This window comes from Brachyistius frenatus, unplaced genomic scaffold, assembly GCF_029030835.1.
Source record: "Brachyistius frenatus isolate BFR_SWC_R1_liver_20210118 unplaced genomic scaffold, ASM2903083v1 Contig_172, whole genome shotgun sequence".
In the NCBI taxonomy this organism is placed as follows: domain Eukaryota; kingdom Metazoa; phylum Chordata; class Actinopteri; family Embiotocidae; genus Brachyistius; species Brachyistius frenatus.
In genome coordinates, this window is record NW_027210771.1 from 333,898 (window position 1) to 349,415 (window position 15,518).

At 41.8% G+C, this 15,518-nt stretch overlaps 1 protein-coding gene across 1 annotated transcript; it reads left to right on the forward strand.

The window, feature by feature from the left end:
* Positions 1–3,980: 3,980 nt before the first annotated feature.
* Positions 3,981–15,222, forward strand: fbxw2 (F-box and WD repeat domain containing 2). The gene is made up of 8 exons (XM_069717335.1): positions 3,981–4,457; positions 5,347–5,639; positions 6,666–6,888; positions 8,907–9,101; positions 10,319–10,452; positions 10,564–10,650; positions 11,684–11,853; positions 13,292–15,222. The coding sequence occupies exons 2-8, from the start codon at positions 5,373–5,375 to the stop codon at positions 13,578–13,580; spliced, it is 1,365 nt and encodes a 454-aa protein (XP_069573436.1). The 5' UTR covers positions 3,981–4,457; positions 5,347–5,372; the 3' UTR covers positions 13,581–15,222.
* The last annotated feature ends 296 nt before the right edge of the window (positions 15,223–15,518 follow it).

Genomic DNA, 15,518 nt, shown 5'->3' on the forward strand with positions numbered 1-15,518 from the left:
TCTGCTCTGTGTGGAGAGGCTGGCATGCTGCTCACCGCCCACACACACACACACACACACACACACACACACACACACACACACACGCACGCACGCACACACACACACACACACACACACACACACACACACACACACACACACACACACACACACACACACACACACACACACACACACACAGCCCTCCCTGCTCCGGACTCAGTAATCAGCCATGAGAGAGACGACAGGAAAACCTGAGCCGGATTATCACCTGCTAATTCTGCTGCTCATTGTGAGTCTAGTTTAAACTCTGAACCTTCACTGGAGCACAGAAACCGGATCTGAAACATTAACTCTCTATATTAAAGTTAAAAAGTGCAGTTGACTTGTATTTAAGGAGAAGTAATCCCTAAAACACATTATTAAGGATAATCAATAACATAAAATAAATGTACCTGCTGTCATGTAAAAGTAATAATCAGCAGCTCTGTGGCTGAACGATGAGGCCAAACCAACTTCTTCTTCTGTGTTTTACAGCAGAATAAGAGGTAGAATTATGCTTTAGATAAAAGTGACGTGTAAATGCATTGCCAGTATTTTGTGTTTTAATTCAATCTGGAACAAAATGTTGACCAAAGACCACATCAGGAAAAGGTCGAAATAAGTATTTATATTTCATTAACGTACGCTACGTTACCTTTTCTACCTTACATAAGGTAAACACATTGTGTAAGAAATGTACATCTAATTCTTTGTCCTGTGTTTTTTGTCCTAACCCTCCTCTGCTGACCTCCGTGCCGACACTAAAAAGCACCATGTGAGAGTCTGACCAACATAACCGCTGGTCTTGTGTTTCTTTATTCAGTCGTTATCATGATAATCAACAACATCATTTTGATCAGTCTCTGTATTACAGTATATTAGAGTCATATCTTTACCAAAGCAGGTTTAAAACATACAGATTAACAAACCTTCCATAAGATAACATGATTTACATCATTATCTTCAGACAGACTTCAGAAACTAAACGATTCCCCTCTGAAAACTCTGATTTCCTGTTTCTACACACGCGAAGATTAAACAGACTAATTACATCTATCTTCACCTGACGTGACGCTCACCTGTAGGAACATTAAATCATGTGTGTGTCCTCCGGTGAACTCGGGTCGTCTCGTCCAGTGAGTCCAGGCCGGAGTTTACCGAGCGGCTCATCGGTGTCCTCGGCAGCTTTAGTGGCTCCTTTGTAGTGTCGAGCTTAGCGGTCAGTCATCCCTCACTTAGAGCTGGTTAGAGACCCCCCCCCCCCACACACACACACACACACACACACACACACACACACACACACACACACACACACACACACACACACACACACACACACCCTAAACAGCAACGCCTGACACCCAACGGACCACCAGCACACAGATTTACACCCGTGAACTTTGTGTCACCCGCAGTAACCGGCACATGACCAGCAGATTGTGTGTTACACATGTGTGTGACACTCATATGCACAATGTCGAGACTTACAGTACAGACCGGCGGGAAAACCAGCAGGGGGTTAAAACAGACTGCAGGTGGGCGAGTATAGCCTCAGACTCTGGTGATCAGATGAAGTGTGTGACACTGTAGATGAAGTCTGATGAGGAATTACTGCACATAAGTTTATAATAATGTGAGACTAGATTTGACAACGTTTTGATGCATTTCTGAAGTAGCCCAAATAAAGCCCAAACACTGGTGATTTCCGTCTTTAATTATAAGACCTATAAAACTATTTGACCTGATGATGGCGCTCGATGAAACACAACAGAGTCACTTCGGAAGCTTCTTTAAACTCCAAAAATCACCTGGATGGATTTGCCAAATATATAAGGATTTTCGTGTGTGTGTGTTGATGTCAGATGTTAAACATTAAAAAAAAAAAAACCCAGTACATTTAAATAGAAATCTGCCCTTTAACTTTTGTATTTGGAAGTTGTGTCTGATTGTGGCGATGGAATAAAGTTCAGCAGTTCGTTTAGACAATTTGAGAAATGAATGTTTTGATGAGCACCTGTCATGAGCTGAGGGGAGGAGCTGTAGTTTTTAGGGTCTGGTGACGTGACCCATCCCGTGTGGAACTGCACATGACACCACTACAGACAGAACACAGTAACACATTTACATCAAATGCTTTATTATTTAGAAGTTTTAAAGTCAAATGATAAAACATGATACTAATAAACATTAAGGAGACATTAACTCAAACATTGTAAGTAACTAAAGTAAAGATTATTTATGTTTCACTGTTCACAAGTGATTTAAAAGTAGAAACATAGAAAAACATGTTAAAAAGAAGGGAAACACTGGATTTTATTAGTTAAATCTGATATTAGAATGATTTATTTTACACATTTTAAACCAGTTTGGAGAAACACAAGTTGTGAACACTGCAGGAAGTGTTTAGGGAACATCTGTGTAACTGTAATGCACACACACACACACACACACACACACACACACACACACACACACACACACACACACACACACACACACACACACACACACACACACACACACAAATCATACACGTGCTGTTGTGATAAAACGTGTGTTGAGTATCAGTTTGTTATTGCTCACATTGAAGAAGCTGATTCAACTGGTTTGGGTGGAGAAGGGCGGAAATGTCTGATATAAACTTGGGTTGAGGCTCCAGATGAGGCGGTGAAGAGGAGGAGGGTTGAGCATCAGGAGGTCTGAAAGACAGAAGTACAAAACTATTTAAAGAACAGCGAGAAGAAAATGAAAGTCTATTGGTCAACATGAAAATATGAATTTTTAACTACCACCTTCAGACTGCAGGACGCCATTAACACAGTACGAGTGCTCAAGTAGTTGATAATCACTTCATGTCTTTACAGAAGACTTCTGCCCCTTTTTATTAACAGCCAACACCAACATGAGTGAAATGTGTTTACCAGGCGGCTCCCTTTCATGAGGGAAGTCTGCCACCTTCTGTTCAGGAAGCTTAACTCAGCGTTAGTGATCAGTGCTTCTGTTTCTGACAGCATGTGGTTTCTTCATGCATCTCCTGACTGATGGTGGACACGCAGGATAAGAGTGGAACATGCAGGTCTTTGGACAGTGGATGTTTGGACGCCACCTCCCACTAGTTCATCATCCATTACTGGGTCCAGTTTGTACAGAAGAATGTCTTTGGAAACAACTTTAACTACTTTAGGTGCAATAGTAAAACTATTTTGGTTAATTATCCATTCATAATCCGAAATCTAAAAATAATTCCAGCGATGAGGAGTTCTTCTTTTCATTTGAAGGTCTATTTTTTTTTTTTTTACTTTCTGTAGTGGCTATTTGCCTTTAAGCAAACTTCCAACATAAAAGTAAAGAGCCAATGATGTCCCTGTGTGTGAGGTTTATGCACGCAAACGATTCACTGTCCACATTTATTCTAAAACGCAAGTAAACAAAAGAATAAACGATGTTTCTTGCTGCTTATCTTAGTAAAATACACCAAAGGCCCACTCAAGTGCATGCTGGTCCTAAACCTGCCTTCCCACCCAAAAAACCTCAGGCGTCCATAGTGTTACCCTGGTTACAAACAAACAAACAAAAAACCTAGTTAAAAAGCAATACTTTAACACTAAACAAATAATTTGAAAAAGAAAACTCTGGCCTAAATAAAGTAGATATCTACAGTAATTCAAACTCAGTTCAAATTAATAAACAAAACAAAACAAAATAATTTACAAATTAATATACAAACAGAAAATGTATAAACACCCCAAAAGCCATAATTCTAGTTTATTATTTATTATTTATAATACATCCACCAGGCTCTCCCCAGCCTTTATACATCCTTAGCGGAACCATTGAGCAAACGAGGCCCGGTTTGGCACACCGTTCCATATTCTGTGCGACACCGGAAGCTACCGTACCCGACGCCTTAATATTTTGTCCGCAGCGTTGTCTTCCAGGCAGGCTAGGTCATTGCAAAACATGCCAGTGAGTTTACAAAGAAGAAGCAGAAACAGCGTGTCTGTGTGTCACATTCATACGGAAGAAATGCAGCCGCGCTCGTTAGGGTTCTCCACATGTCTCGTGCCCGCGCGGTGTTTTCTGGGAGGACATTCAAACACCTGTGAGGTCGTACTGAGGTTTTAGAAACCACCATTGCAACAGCGTTTCCATTATACTCTGGTTTACATGCTGTCAGACGCTGCTATCCTTCCCCCTTATCACCTAAAACACCCGCGCTGTGGAAACGGAACCAGGACGACTGGGTCAGAAACATGTGAATCAGAAACAGCATGACGTCAGCTCATCACGGCGGTTAGCTAACATTAGCCGCGGAGCTAAAACAATCCTTTCAGCTGTGATGCTAGCAGGTTAGCTTCCAGCAGCTAACTCCGCTATGTGAACTCACTGAGCCTGCAAGTGCCGATAAAGAAACTCCCTTCAACTCTCCGGTTGGTGGACATTTTGAGTTTACATTTCAAATGTCATCTCGTGTACCAGAAGCTGCCGTGCATTGATTGTCTGGATGGCGCTAACCTACTGTGTTATCTTGTTGAGCTACCGTTAGCTGTAAAAGTTGCTAACTAGCAGAGAGCTTAAACAGGAGCAAATGCTCCTCAAAGTCATTCAGATGTATTAATAATAATAAATGAAACGGACATCAGCTGTCAGAGTTTGATATGTTGTTGTCTCGTAAACAGTTTAGTTCCTGCTTCATGTTAAATGTTCTCCAGATATATTTCAGGGTTCTCTAAAGAATAAGTCACTCAGAATAAGAACAAGTCTCGAAACCGGCTTTTATCCAACAAATGTTTCTGACATATAAATGATCAGTCGGATATTATGAAGTTTCATAACAATCTATTCTCAGCTAAGTTAAAAAATGAATGAATTTCAGAGCTGTCATTGCTGTTGTTATGATGATGTCCTGGGTCATTTAATTTAAATGTATTATTATTATTATTATTATTATGATGATGATTCAAGAGATTTCAATTACGTGACAAACACCGACAGTCCTGATGAAATTAAAACTAAACTGGTCGCAAGACATTCACTCACTGAAGTGGTTGATGTGTTTTGTATTATATTGTAAACATTCAAAACATTCACTGTCTTTTATAACTTTTAATCAGTTATAAAACATCGTTCATGCGTTGTAACCTCTAAAATTTCACCTTTTTTTCTACATTAAATTCGGTTTCTTTAGGCTTTTGATTGAGACATGAATATTAATCAGAAGACGTCTCTTCATTATTGATCCGATAAGTCCGCCACGGCCGCTCCAGATGTTTGTGTTTAAACACCACTCTGAAGCCCGACCGTGTGCTGCTCCTGCAGGTGTTGCAGGTCGCTCTCATGTGCCCATGGAGAAGGCGGCCTTCGACGGGTGGCTCCAGTCGGTCTCCGCCGCTTTCCTCACTCTGAACGACCAGCAGCGCATCCAGTCCCTGGACCAGCTGATCTCACTGAGCGGCGCCGTGCAGCTCCGTCATCTGTCCAACGGGCTGGAGACGCTGCTCAAACGGGACTTCCTGCGCCTGCTTCCTCTGGAGCTGGCCTTCTACCTGCTGCGCTGGCTGGACCCTCAGACGCTGCTCACCTGCTGCCTGGTGTGCAAACAGTGGAACAAGGTGAATATGAGCCGCCGGACATCTTCTTCATGTTTGTGGGTGCTTGTTTTTTTTGGTCCGTCTCTCTCAGTTGCTGATAAAAGCAGCGAGACTCCGTCGACCTGCCGCTGAACCTGAAGTTCTCTGCGTCGTTCCCGTATTAAAGAAACACGGTTCGGTCAGAACAGTGCCGGATTTATGGGATGTATACGAGCTGCTTCTACCTGCAGTCGTCCAAACTCACTGATAACAAGCTGATATTTATCGTTCAGTAATCAAGATTATGATTAATAACCAGCATATCAACCAATACGTGAAATCCAAATCAAACACAGGTGACAAAGATATGTAACGGAGATTTTACAGGTTACACATAAATCTCATTGTCCTCAGTGACATCAGGGCGCTGGAACGGTGAACTTCCATATTATGGGATGTTGTTGTCATCAATAACTGTGAATTAAATAGAAGCATCATTCTCTACAGCGTGTTGTGTAAAAAAAATATTTTTTTTATATTTGACCACACTGATGCAGAAATATGTGATAGGCCAACATCGACTGATTAAACCGACATTTATTTTATCATCACACAATAATATGTCCCATCAGGTGAATGAATAGTTGAATAATTGTATGAAAAATGGAATTGTTGAGAGAGAGACTGGTTAACAGCTTCACATCCGATAATTAAACTGGTCATATCAGCCAAATATTATATAAAGACTAATGAAATATTCTGAGCTACAAAAAACAACCTGAAAGTGATTAAATGATGAATGAGTTCGTCCGGCCATCACGTCATGCAGGACAATCAAAAATGGTGACTAATATGACATGAGAGTGCAGCGATGTGGTTTGATGACTAATAGAGAAGAAACACGTCCATGAAGGAGGGACGTCCTCAGTGAGGACTCCATGATTGTTTCTGATGTCTGTCTTTCTGTCACTGATGTGATTGTAGAAACAAAAGTCATCAATAATTCACTTTGCCATGATGAACCCAGCAGGTAGTGTATCAGTGCAGCGTGTGTGTGTGTGTCTGCAGGTGATCAGCTCGTGCACGGAGGTGTGGCAGGGTGTGTGTCGGGAGCTGGGCTGGAGAATCGATGAGTCCATCCCGGACGCGTCGCACTGGAAGGGCGTCTACCTGAAGGCCAAACTGCGGATGATACAGCTGAAGGACCAAGAGGCCTTCGAGACGTCGTCCCTCATCGGCCACAGCGCTCGAGTCTACGCGCTCTACTACAAGGACGGCCTCCTCTGTACAGGTACGCCCTGATCCGACTCCCGCTGCGTCCAGAGGCCGAACGTCTTCTCGGCTGTCGGGGAAACTGTGACCACGTTACACTGAAGCTTTCTTTCTGACGCTGCACTCAGCGATTCTCCTGATATTAACGTGAACTTCTCTATAGATGTACTCAGAGATGGGAAGGAGTCTCTTTAGCCCACGGAGGCTCAAACCACTGCTTCAAGGGACACCTGAGACAGGAAGTGGAAGGATGAGACCAGGAAGTGTGTCTGAGATGAAAGGCGGTGTGCTGGGAGTGATGTGATGTAGCTCTGGACAACTGCTTTGGTTATTTGGTGAACAGAAAGCGTCTGTAGTGGCGGGTGGTGCAGACGTGAAGGACAAAACAACACAAAGAGCTTTCAGGAGTTGAAGTTAGATATCTTGTAAGATATGTTTTTTGTTTGTGAGCATTTCATCTTTGCCAAGATGACTCACCCACCTGCCCATCAAACGCTTCTTCTTCCATCTGCGACGTTGTGTTATGTGGCTTTTTATTGTGACCAGTCCGAGACAACCACGTAATAATCATGCTCTTTGATTAGCATCAGTGCAATTTCATTTTATGCACCAAATCACATGGAGTAATATGTGGAGTGATATATGAAGTGATATGTGGAGTGATATATGGAGTGATATGTGGAGTGATATATGAAGTGATATGTGGAGTGATATATGGAGTGATATATGAAGTGATATATGGAGTGATATATGGAGTGATATATGGAGTGATATGTGGAGTGACATATGAAGTGATATATGGAGTGATATATGAAGTGATATGTGGAGTGATATATGAAGTGATATATGGAGTGATATATGAAGTGATATATGGAGTGATATATGAAGTGATATATGGAGTGATATATGGAGTGATATGTGGAGTGATATATGAAGTGATATATGGAGTGATATATGAAGTGATATGTGGAGTGATATATGGAGTGATATATGGAGTGATATATGGAGTGATATATGAAGTGATATGTGGAGTGATATACGGAGGGATATATGAAGTGATATGTGGAGTGATATGTGGAGTGATATATGGAGTGATATGTGGAGTGATATATGGAGTGATATATGAAGTGATATATGAAGTGATATGTGGAGTGATATATGGAGTGATATGTGGAGTGATATATGGAGTGATATGTGGAGTGATATGTGAAGTGATATATGGAGTGATATATGGAGTGATATATGAAGTGATATATGGAGTGATATATGAAGTGATATGTGGAGTGATATATGAAGTGATATGTGGAGTGATATACGGAGGGATATATGAAGTGATATATGGAGTGATATGTGGAGTGATATATGAAGTGATATGTGGAGTGATATACGGAGGGATATATGCATTGATATACAGAGTGATATATGCATTGATATGCAGTGATATGTGGAGTGATATGTGAAGTGATACAAGCATTGATATGTGTATTGATATGTGGAGTGATATATGGTGTTAGAAAAATGACTCAGAGGCTGTATTCAAAATCAAACATATCGGGCATTTATTCTTGCAAGAAGGAGCAAATACCTGCACCCTCAAAGAGAGGTGTCCAGCAATGCTCCCAGATCTCCTCCATAGGGCAGCTTCTATACAGTGTGACAAACAGTTGACAGTCACCCCCAATTCCTTTGTATCTACTTTCGTATGGTAATACAGAGTTGGTTGCAGGTAACAAGATAACGACACAGGGGAGTCGTCAATTAGATGCGGAAAGTAAAACAATAAAGGAATCACTTGCAAATAAGACAGACAACAAAAGAGACTTCGGAGCCACAATGCAAACAAGAGGAAGAGACAAATATTTTTTTCCATCATATGGAGTGATATATGCATTGATATTTGGAGTGATATATGGAGTGATGTATGAAGTGATATATGGAGTGATGTATGAAGTGATAAATAGAATGATATATGATTAATATATGGCGTGATACATATCAGAGCTTGCAGCAGTAACATGCTACCTTCCTGTTTTTCAGGTTCTGATGATCTCTCTGCCAAATTATGGGATGTGCGCACTGGACAGTGTATTTATGGGATCCAGACACACACCTGCGCCACAGTGAAGTTTGATGAACAGAAGCTGGTGACGGGGTCCTTCGACAACACTATTGCATGCTGGGAGTGGAGCACAGGTGCTAAAATCCAGCAGTTCCGCGGCCACACAGGAGCAGGTTGGTAGAAACACTCTGTTCTGGGTTATAAACGCCACCACATCATTCAGAGGAGACGCAGTGAGCTTCACAGATCAGATCACTCACTAAATAAACGTAAACAACGACGTCAAGCATTCGTTCAGCATCAAGATAAAGACGAGAACATCTGAGCTTTCAGTTTGTTCTTCACTTCACTCGTTAACGGACAAGTCTGCATCTGCTCAGTGCAAACCTAATACAACGGGTTTATTTTGAATCTCTGACCTTTAGTCTGGCTGCTTATGATAAAACTGTATTCACCAGATGAGTTTTTGAGCTCTGGAACACAGATTAAAACACCACAGACAAATCCTAAATTACCGACACCAGCAGCTCTGCATGTCGACGAATGTCGGATGGAGTTGTAGAACATATACACACACACATATATATATATATGTATATTTACACCTATTGAACACATTTTTAAGGCATATGAACCACTGGGTGACTTCTGTTTTGCTCCCTGACAAACTAATAGTCACAATATTGCAGTTGTCCAGATGAATCAAATGTTATGTGGCGTTATTTTTTTAATGATGTAACACGATAATAATCAACAATAAAGGGAAACTTTGCTATTTTCTAAACTCGGCCCTGTTTTCCCAACATTTTGTGTCATTTGGGGACTTCAAACGATTCAGCACTGAGAGACTGTAACGTAATATAATTTAATGTAACGTAGTGTAACGTCATGCTCTTGGGCATTTGATTTGCACTGTCAAATGTGTGTGCTTGTTTTTTTCCACTGAGCAGCTCAGATTGTTAATATGATGTACGGATGCTGACTGTCTGTCCAGCACTGCACCGTGGACACAGTCAGCTCTGCAGGGAATGTTTCGACCGGGAAGAGTCTTTAGAAGTGGAAGAAGTGGAGTGAGAAATCCTTTACAAAAACACTTTTTACTAAAGACAAAAGCTGCTGCACACAGAGTGGATGTAATGTTGAGCAAAACTTCTTTTCCGTGTATGTAGGGACTTTTTCCATTTTGTTCACAACGACAATTCTATTACTGAGACTGTCAGTGGCAAAAACAAACTCTCAGTGGAGACACATGGACACACTTCAACAACTGTCAGACCCCAAATGGTGTGTGTGTGTGTGTGTGTGTGTGTGTGTGTGTGTGTGTGTGTGTGTGTGTGTGTGTGTGTGTGTGTGTGTGTGTGTGTGTGTGTGTGTGCGTGCGTGCGCTCAGTCTTCAGTGTGGACTACAACGATGAGCTGGACGTGCTGGTCAGTGGTTCTGCAGACTTCTCTGTGAAGGTGTGGGCTCTGTCCGCTGGAGCGTGTCTCAACACTCTGACTGGACACACTGAGTGGGTCACCAAGGTCGGTCCAACTCGCTGAGTCAGCACACTTCATCGTGTTTCTCTGTGTTAACAATAAACAAACAGAGTTCTAGTTTGTGGCTTATCCTCTCGTGTGTTTTCATGTCATCAGGTGATTCTGCAGAAGAGTGAAGTGGAGTCGGTGGTGCACAGTCCCGGTGACTGCATCCTGCTAAGTGCTGATAAGTATGAAATTAAGGTAATGTCCCCCCTCCAGTGTTTGTCGTGGTCAATTACAACCCTGTTTCTGAAAAAGTCGGGACGCTGTGTAAAGTAGAATGAAAACAGAAATCACAAACACATATTTAATTAAAAATAGACCAAAAATAACAGTTGTGTAAAGATAAAAAAAAACAAAAAAACATCTCAACTAATTAGGTTACCATAGCAACAGGTCAGTCACATGATTGGGTATAAAAAGATGGCTCAGTTCTGCTCTCATTCAAATGACATGAGGTTTGCTGGTATCTGTTGAGAGAAAAGAACACATTCAGCACAAATTTTAACAACCTGTTTACAAAAGTGTTGGGATGCTGTGTAAAATGTAAAGAAAAACAAATCGCAATGATTTGAAAATCACAGACCGCAGACAACATATCAAATGTTGAAACTGAGAAATGTTATTGTTTTATAAAAAAAATATAGGCTAATTTTTAATTTGATGGCAGCAACACACTTTGAAAAAGTTGGGACAAGGTCAACAAAAGACTGGAAAAGTTATGTAAAGGAACATCTGATAACTAATCGGCAACAGATCAGCAACATGATTGTGTGTAAAAAGATGATTTCAGAGAGGCAGAGTCTCTCAGCAGTGAAGATGGGGAGAGGTTCACCACTCTGTGAAAGACTGAGTGAAAAAATAGTGCAACAATCTAATAATAATGTTCCTCAACGTGAAACTACAAAGAATTAGTGGATTTAATCTTCTACGGTTCATAATATCATTAAAAGATTCAGAGAATCAGACAGAAACATGATCAGAAACACTGCCACCTTCTCTGGACCTGAGATCATTGAAGATGGACTGAGGTGAAGTGGAAAACTGATTTCAGAGCTGCACGATTTGCAAATCACTTCATTCTGTTTTTATTTACATTTTACACAGCGGTTCAACTTTTTTGGAAACGGGGTTGTAAAAACAAAATACGAAAAGCAGCTTCACGACTTCATTGCCGTTCTACCTGCTGCTGTACCGGACCATAAGATGGCGCTAACACTGCGTCCCTCTGCAGGTCTGGCCGTTAGGCAGAGAGATCAACTGTAAGTGTCTGAAGACGCTGTCGGTGTCGGAGGACCGCAGCATCAGCCTCCAGCCGCGCCTGCAGTTCGACGGACGCTACATCGTCTGCAGCTCCGACCTCGGAGTCTATCAGTGGGACTTTGCCAGTTTTGAGATTCTCAGGTAAAATATGCAAAACATGTCACCGAGTACTCCGAGTAGAGAATCAGAAAAACAGAGCTGCTACTGTTTGAACGGAGGAAACCACGAGCCTCCCAGTTCCTGATAGATTGGAACCAGTTTCAGCTTTAAGAGTCGTGAAACGGCGACAACTTAACGGGAGATCAGACGCTTTGTAAACCTTTCTTCTATATTTCTGTAGAAATATGAACCTGAAACATCTGCAGGTTTTATCACTGCAGCCACATCTATAATATTGGATCATGTTCTATAATCAATAAATTATCATTTGTTTAACGGGGTTTTCTTGATCTATTTCAGGACTTCTGATCATGTTTAGGTTCATATCTATACAGAAATATAGAAGATTCTCTCCAGATCAACCGGATCTTACAAACTAAACAACAAACACGCAAACACTGTTTTTGCTGATATTTTTCATGAATTGATGTAAAAATCGAAGACGAGTTCTTCACAATTAAAGGTTTGTTTCTCAAACTTTAACTACAAATTAGTTCAAAGCTGTTATTGTGAGCTCTTCACCTTTGGAGGAGAATCCTTCCACCTGACAGGTGGTTCTGGTTGAGCTGTGTGATTATTGTACAGGTGTGTTTTGGACTGCTCACCATAAAAGGCTCTAAAGTCTGTAGTTTTATCATATCTCAGTCCAGTCGTTTGAATAGAGAGCGTGCAGTTGGCATGGTAACCGCAGCCGTTATCACCTGTTCGAGTCTAAAATCTTTTTACTTCAGCTCATGAACAACGGGAGTGTAAACTAAAACGTGTTCCAGACAAAAAGTTGGACTCAGATTGAGGAACACGCTGACGGATGCTGAAAACACCTGTAAACAGGTCATTTTACAAACAAACTAGGAGTAAACACATGTAAACAGGTCATTTTACAAACAAACTAGGAGTAAACACATGTAAACAGGTCATTTTACAAACAAACTAGGAGTAAACACATGTAAACAGGTCATTTTACAAACAAACTAGGAGTAAACACATGTAAACAGGTCATTTTACAAACAAACCAGGAGGAGTAAACACATGTAAACAGGTCATTTTACAAACAAACCAGGAGGAGTAAACACATGTAAACAGGTCATTTTACAAACAAACCAGGAGGAGTAAACACATGTAAACAGGTCATTTTACAAACAAACTAGGAGTAAACACATGTAAACAGGTCATTTTACAAACAAACCAGGAGGAGTAAACACATGTAAACAGGTCATTTTTACAAACAAACCAGGAGGAGTAAACACATGTAAACAGGTCATTTTACAAACAAACTAGGAGGAGTAAACGCCTGCCAGAACCAGCAGGTCCACACTGATGCGGGTCACAGATGTGGATCGTGTGTTCGGAGCAGAGAAATCCGACCGTCCTGCTTGTCTCTGAACGCAGCCTGTGTTTGTGTTTGTGTTTGTGTTTCCAGGGTGATAAAAACACAGGACCCAGCCAACCTCTCGCTGCTCAGCTTCGGCGAGGTGTTTGCGCTCCTCTTCGACAACCACTTCCTGTATGTGATGGACTTAAGGACAGAGGCCATCTCGGGCCGCTGGCCTCTACCGGCCTATAGGAAGTCCAAACGAGGATCCAGCTTCCTGGCCGGAGTGACCGCGTGGCTCAACGGCCTGGACGCCGACAATGACTCTGGACTGGTGTTCGCTACCAGCATGCCCGACCATAGCATTCATTTAGTACTGTGGAAGGAGAACGGATAGGAGCGAGGCCTCCCGACCAGAGACTGCTGCCACCATCTGTGCTACAGAATAAATGAATCTTAACTGCCAAGATAGATCATGCATGGACCAGAGACTTTAGTTTTCTTCCTCAGCATCCAGCGCTCCTCCAGACACACGAACATTCACCGATGGAAACGGGAGACGAAGGAAGATCGTGAAACTCTTACTGATGTGCTGAACTGGGTGCCGGACCGGCACTCGCTGCTGGTCTCAGACCACCACGTGTCGTCGATGTAAAAAAAAAAAAAAAACTGCATCAAACACGCATAGAAATTCTCCTGTGAAGGACTTAAATATGGAGGAATACATGTTTTTGGTAGTTTTGCTCTTCGGTCAGTTTAGCATTGTGCAGCCAGAATGTTTGTAGCCGACGTTGAACCATCGTCTCGTCATCGGGTGCCATCTCCGGCCGAGCTTTTCTTACCGCGATAAGATTACGTCGCGCGCGCTTGTACCTCGAACGCACCCGTTGCCGAGCCGACTCGCTGGAGCGTTGGTGTCCTCGAAGAACAGCAGCGTTGCCTTAAATCAGTTTGTGTAAATAAAGGAGAGCTCCTCCTTTTGACGTCAGACGGCGATACGAAGACAGATGTTCCCAGAGGTGCTCGGACCATCCCGAGGAAGGCGAGACGCGTTCGGCACGCCGGCGGGTTCGTGTCCTTCCTCTGAACAGGCTCTTCGGAGGGATGTCTGATTTACATGTCAGCGTGAGAAATGTCATGTGCCTTTTCAGTTCATTTGATGTTACACACTAGAATCCTGATGACTGCAGCACATTGCAGCGAGGTGATGACTGCGTTGGGAAGCTTACCTTTATGTTCAATTTTTCATATTTACTGTTCAAACAGTCCAAGATGTCTGTAATTTTATAGCTCTCTACCTGACGGGACTCGCTCAGTGAACAGCTTTTATGAATCGTTGCGTTCAACATCAGGTTTATTTTTGTAAAAAGGCCTCAACACTTCGCACAGCTGAGGAAGCGACTTGGCAAGAAGTCGGTTCGGAGCGTAATTACGATTTTAGACTAAAGAAATCCTGAATCGAAGGTTTCCTGCCATAAAGAGAGAAACTGTGTGAAACACGCCTCGTTCTGAACATCATGTTTCAGTCGGGCTTTCTGCTTCTGCAAAATGGAAACTGTAACGAGAACTTATCCCCAAATCTTCAGTGGCGTCGTCCTTTGCGTTGGCGGATCACCGATGTATCCAAATGTACTCACATGTATTAGACTTCATTTATGGCTGATGTGTTTTTCTCGTACACAGACTCTGTTCTTCACACAGATAACTGCACAGAATGTCTTCACTTTAGGTTTTTCAAATCTAATTAAAACACCACCACTATACTGTATTCTGACTGTTGTCTGGCCATTATACTGCATTATATCCTCCCTGCAGTAGTCGATTCACATCAAACACAATAATACCACTTGTATATAAAGTGACATATTGAAACGGGACAGAGAGAGTTTGGTTCACGTATCTTTTCAGAGTTGATTTCATTGCATTCAAGCACCGCACAGTGTTTTATTTCACCAAATCTGCTGCACTGTCATAGCTCTTCATCCATCTCCAATCTAGTTCAAAACTGCAGTCTTTCAAATAAATAAGTGGCAAATGCACCCAGTTATGTCTGGTTTGATTTTTATCGTGCAGGTTTACAACTCCTTTTCAAAAAAGTTTGGATGTTGTGTAAAATGGAAATGAAAAGCACAATGTGATGATTTCTAAATCATATAAAGCCATATTTTATTGAACATAGATCAAAGAGAACATATCAGATGTTGAAACTGAGAAATTGTGTTGTTTTATGAAAAATAGCTGCTCGTTTTGGCTTTGATGACAGCAAATCTTTTAAAAAAAAGTTAGGACAGGGTCAACAAAAGACTGGAAAAGTTGTGTAAAGAGGATTAAAACA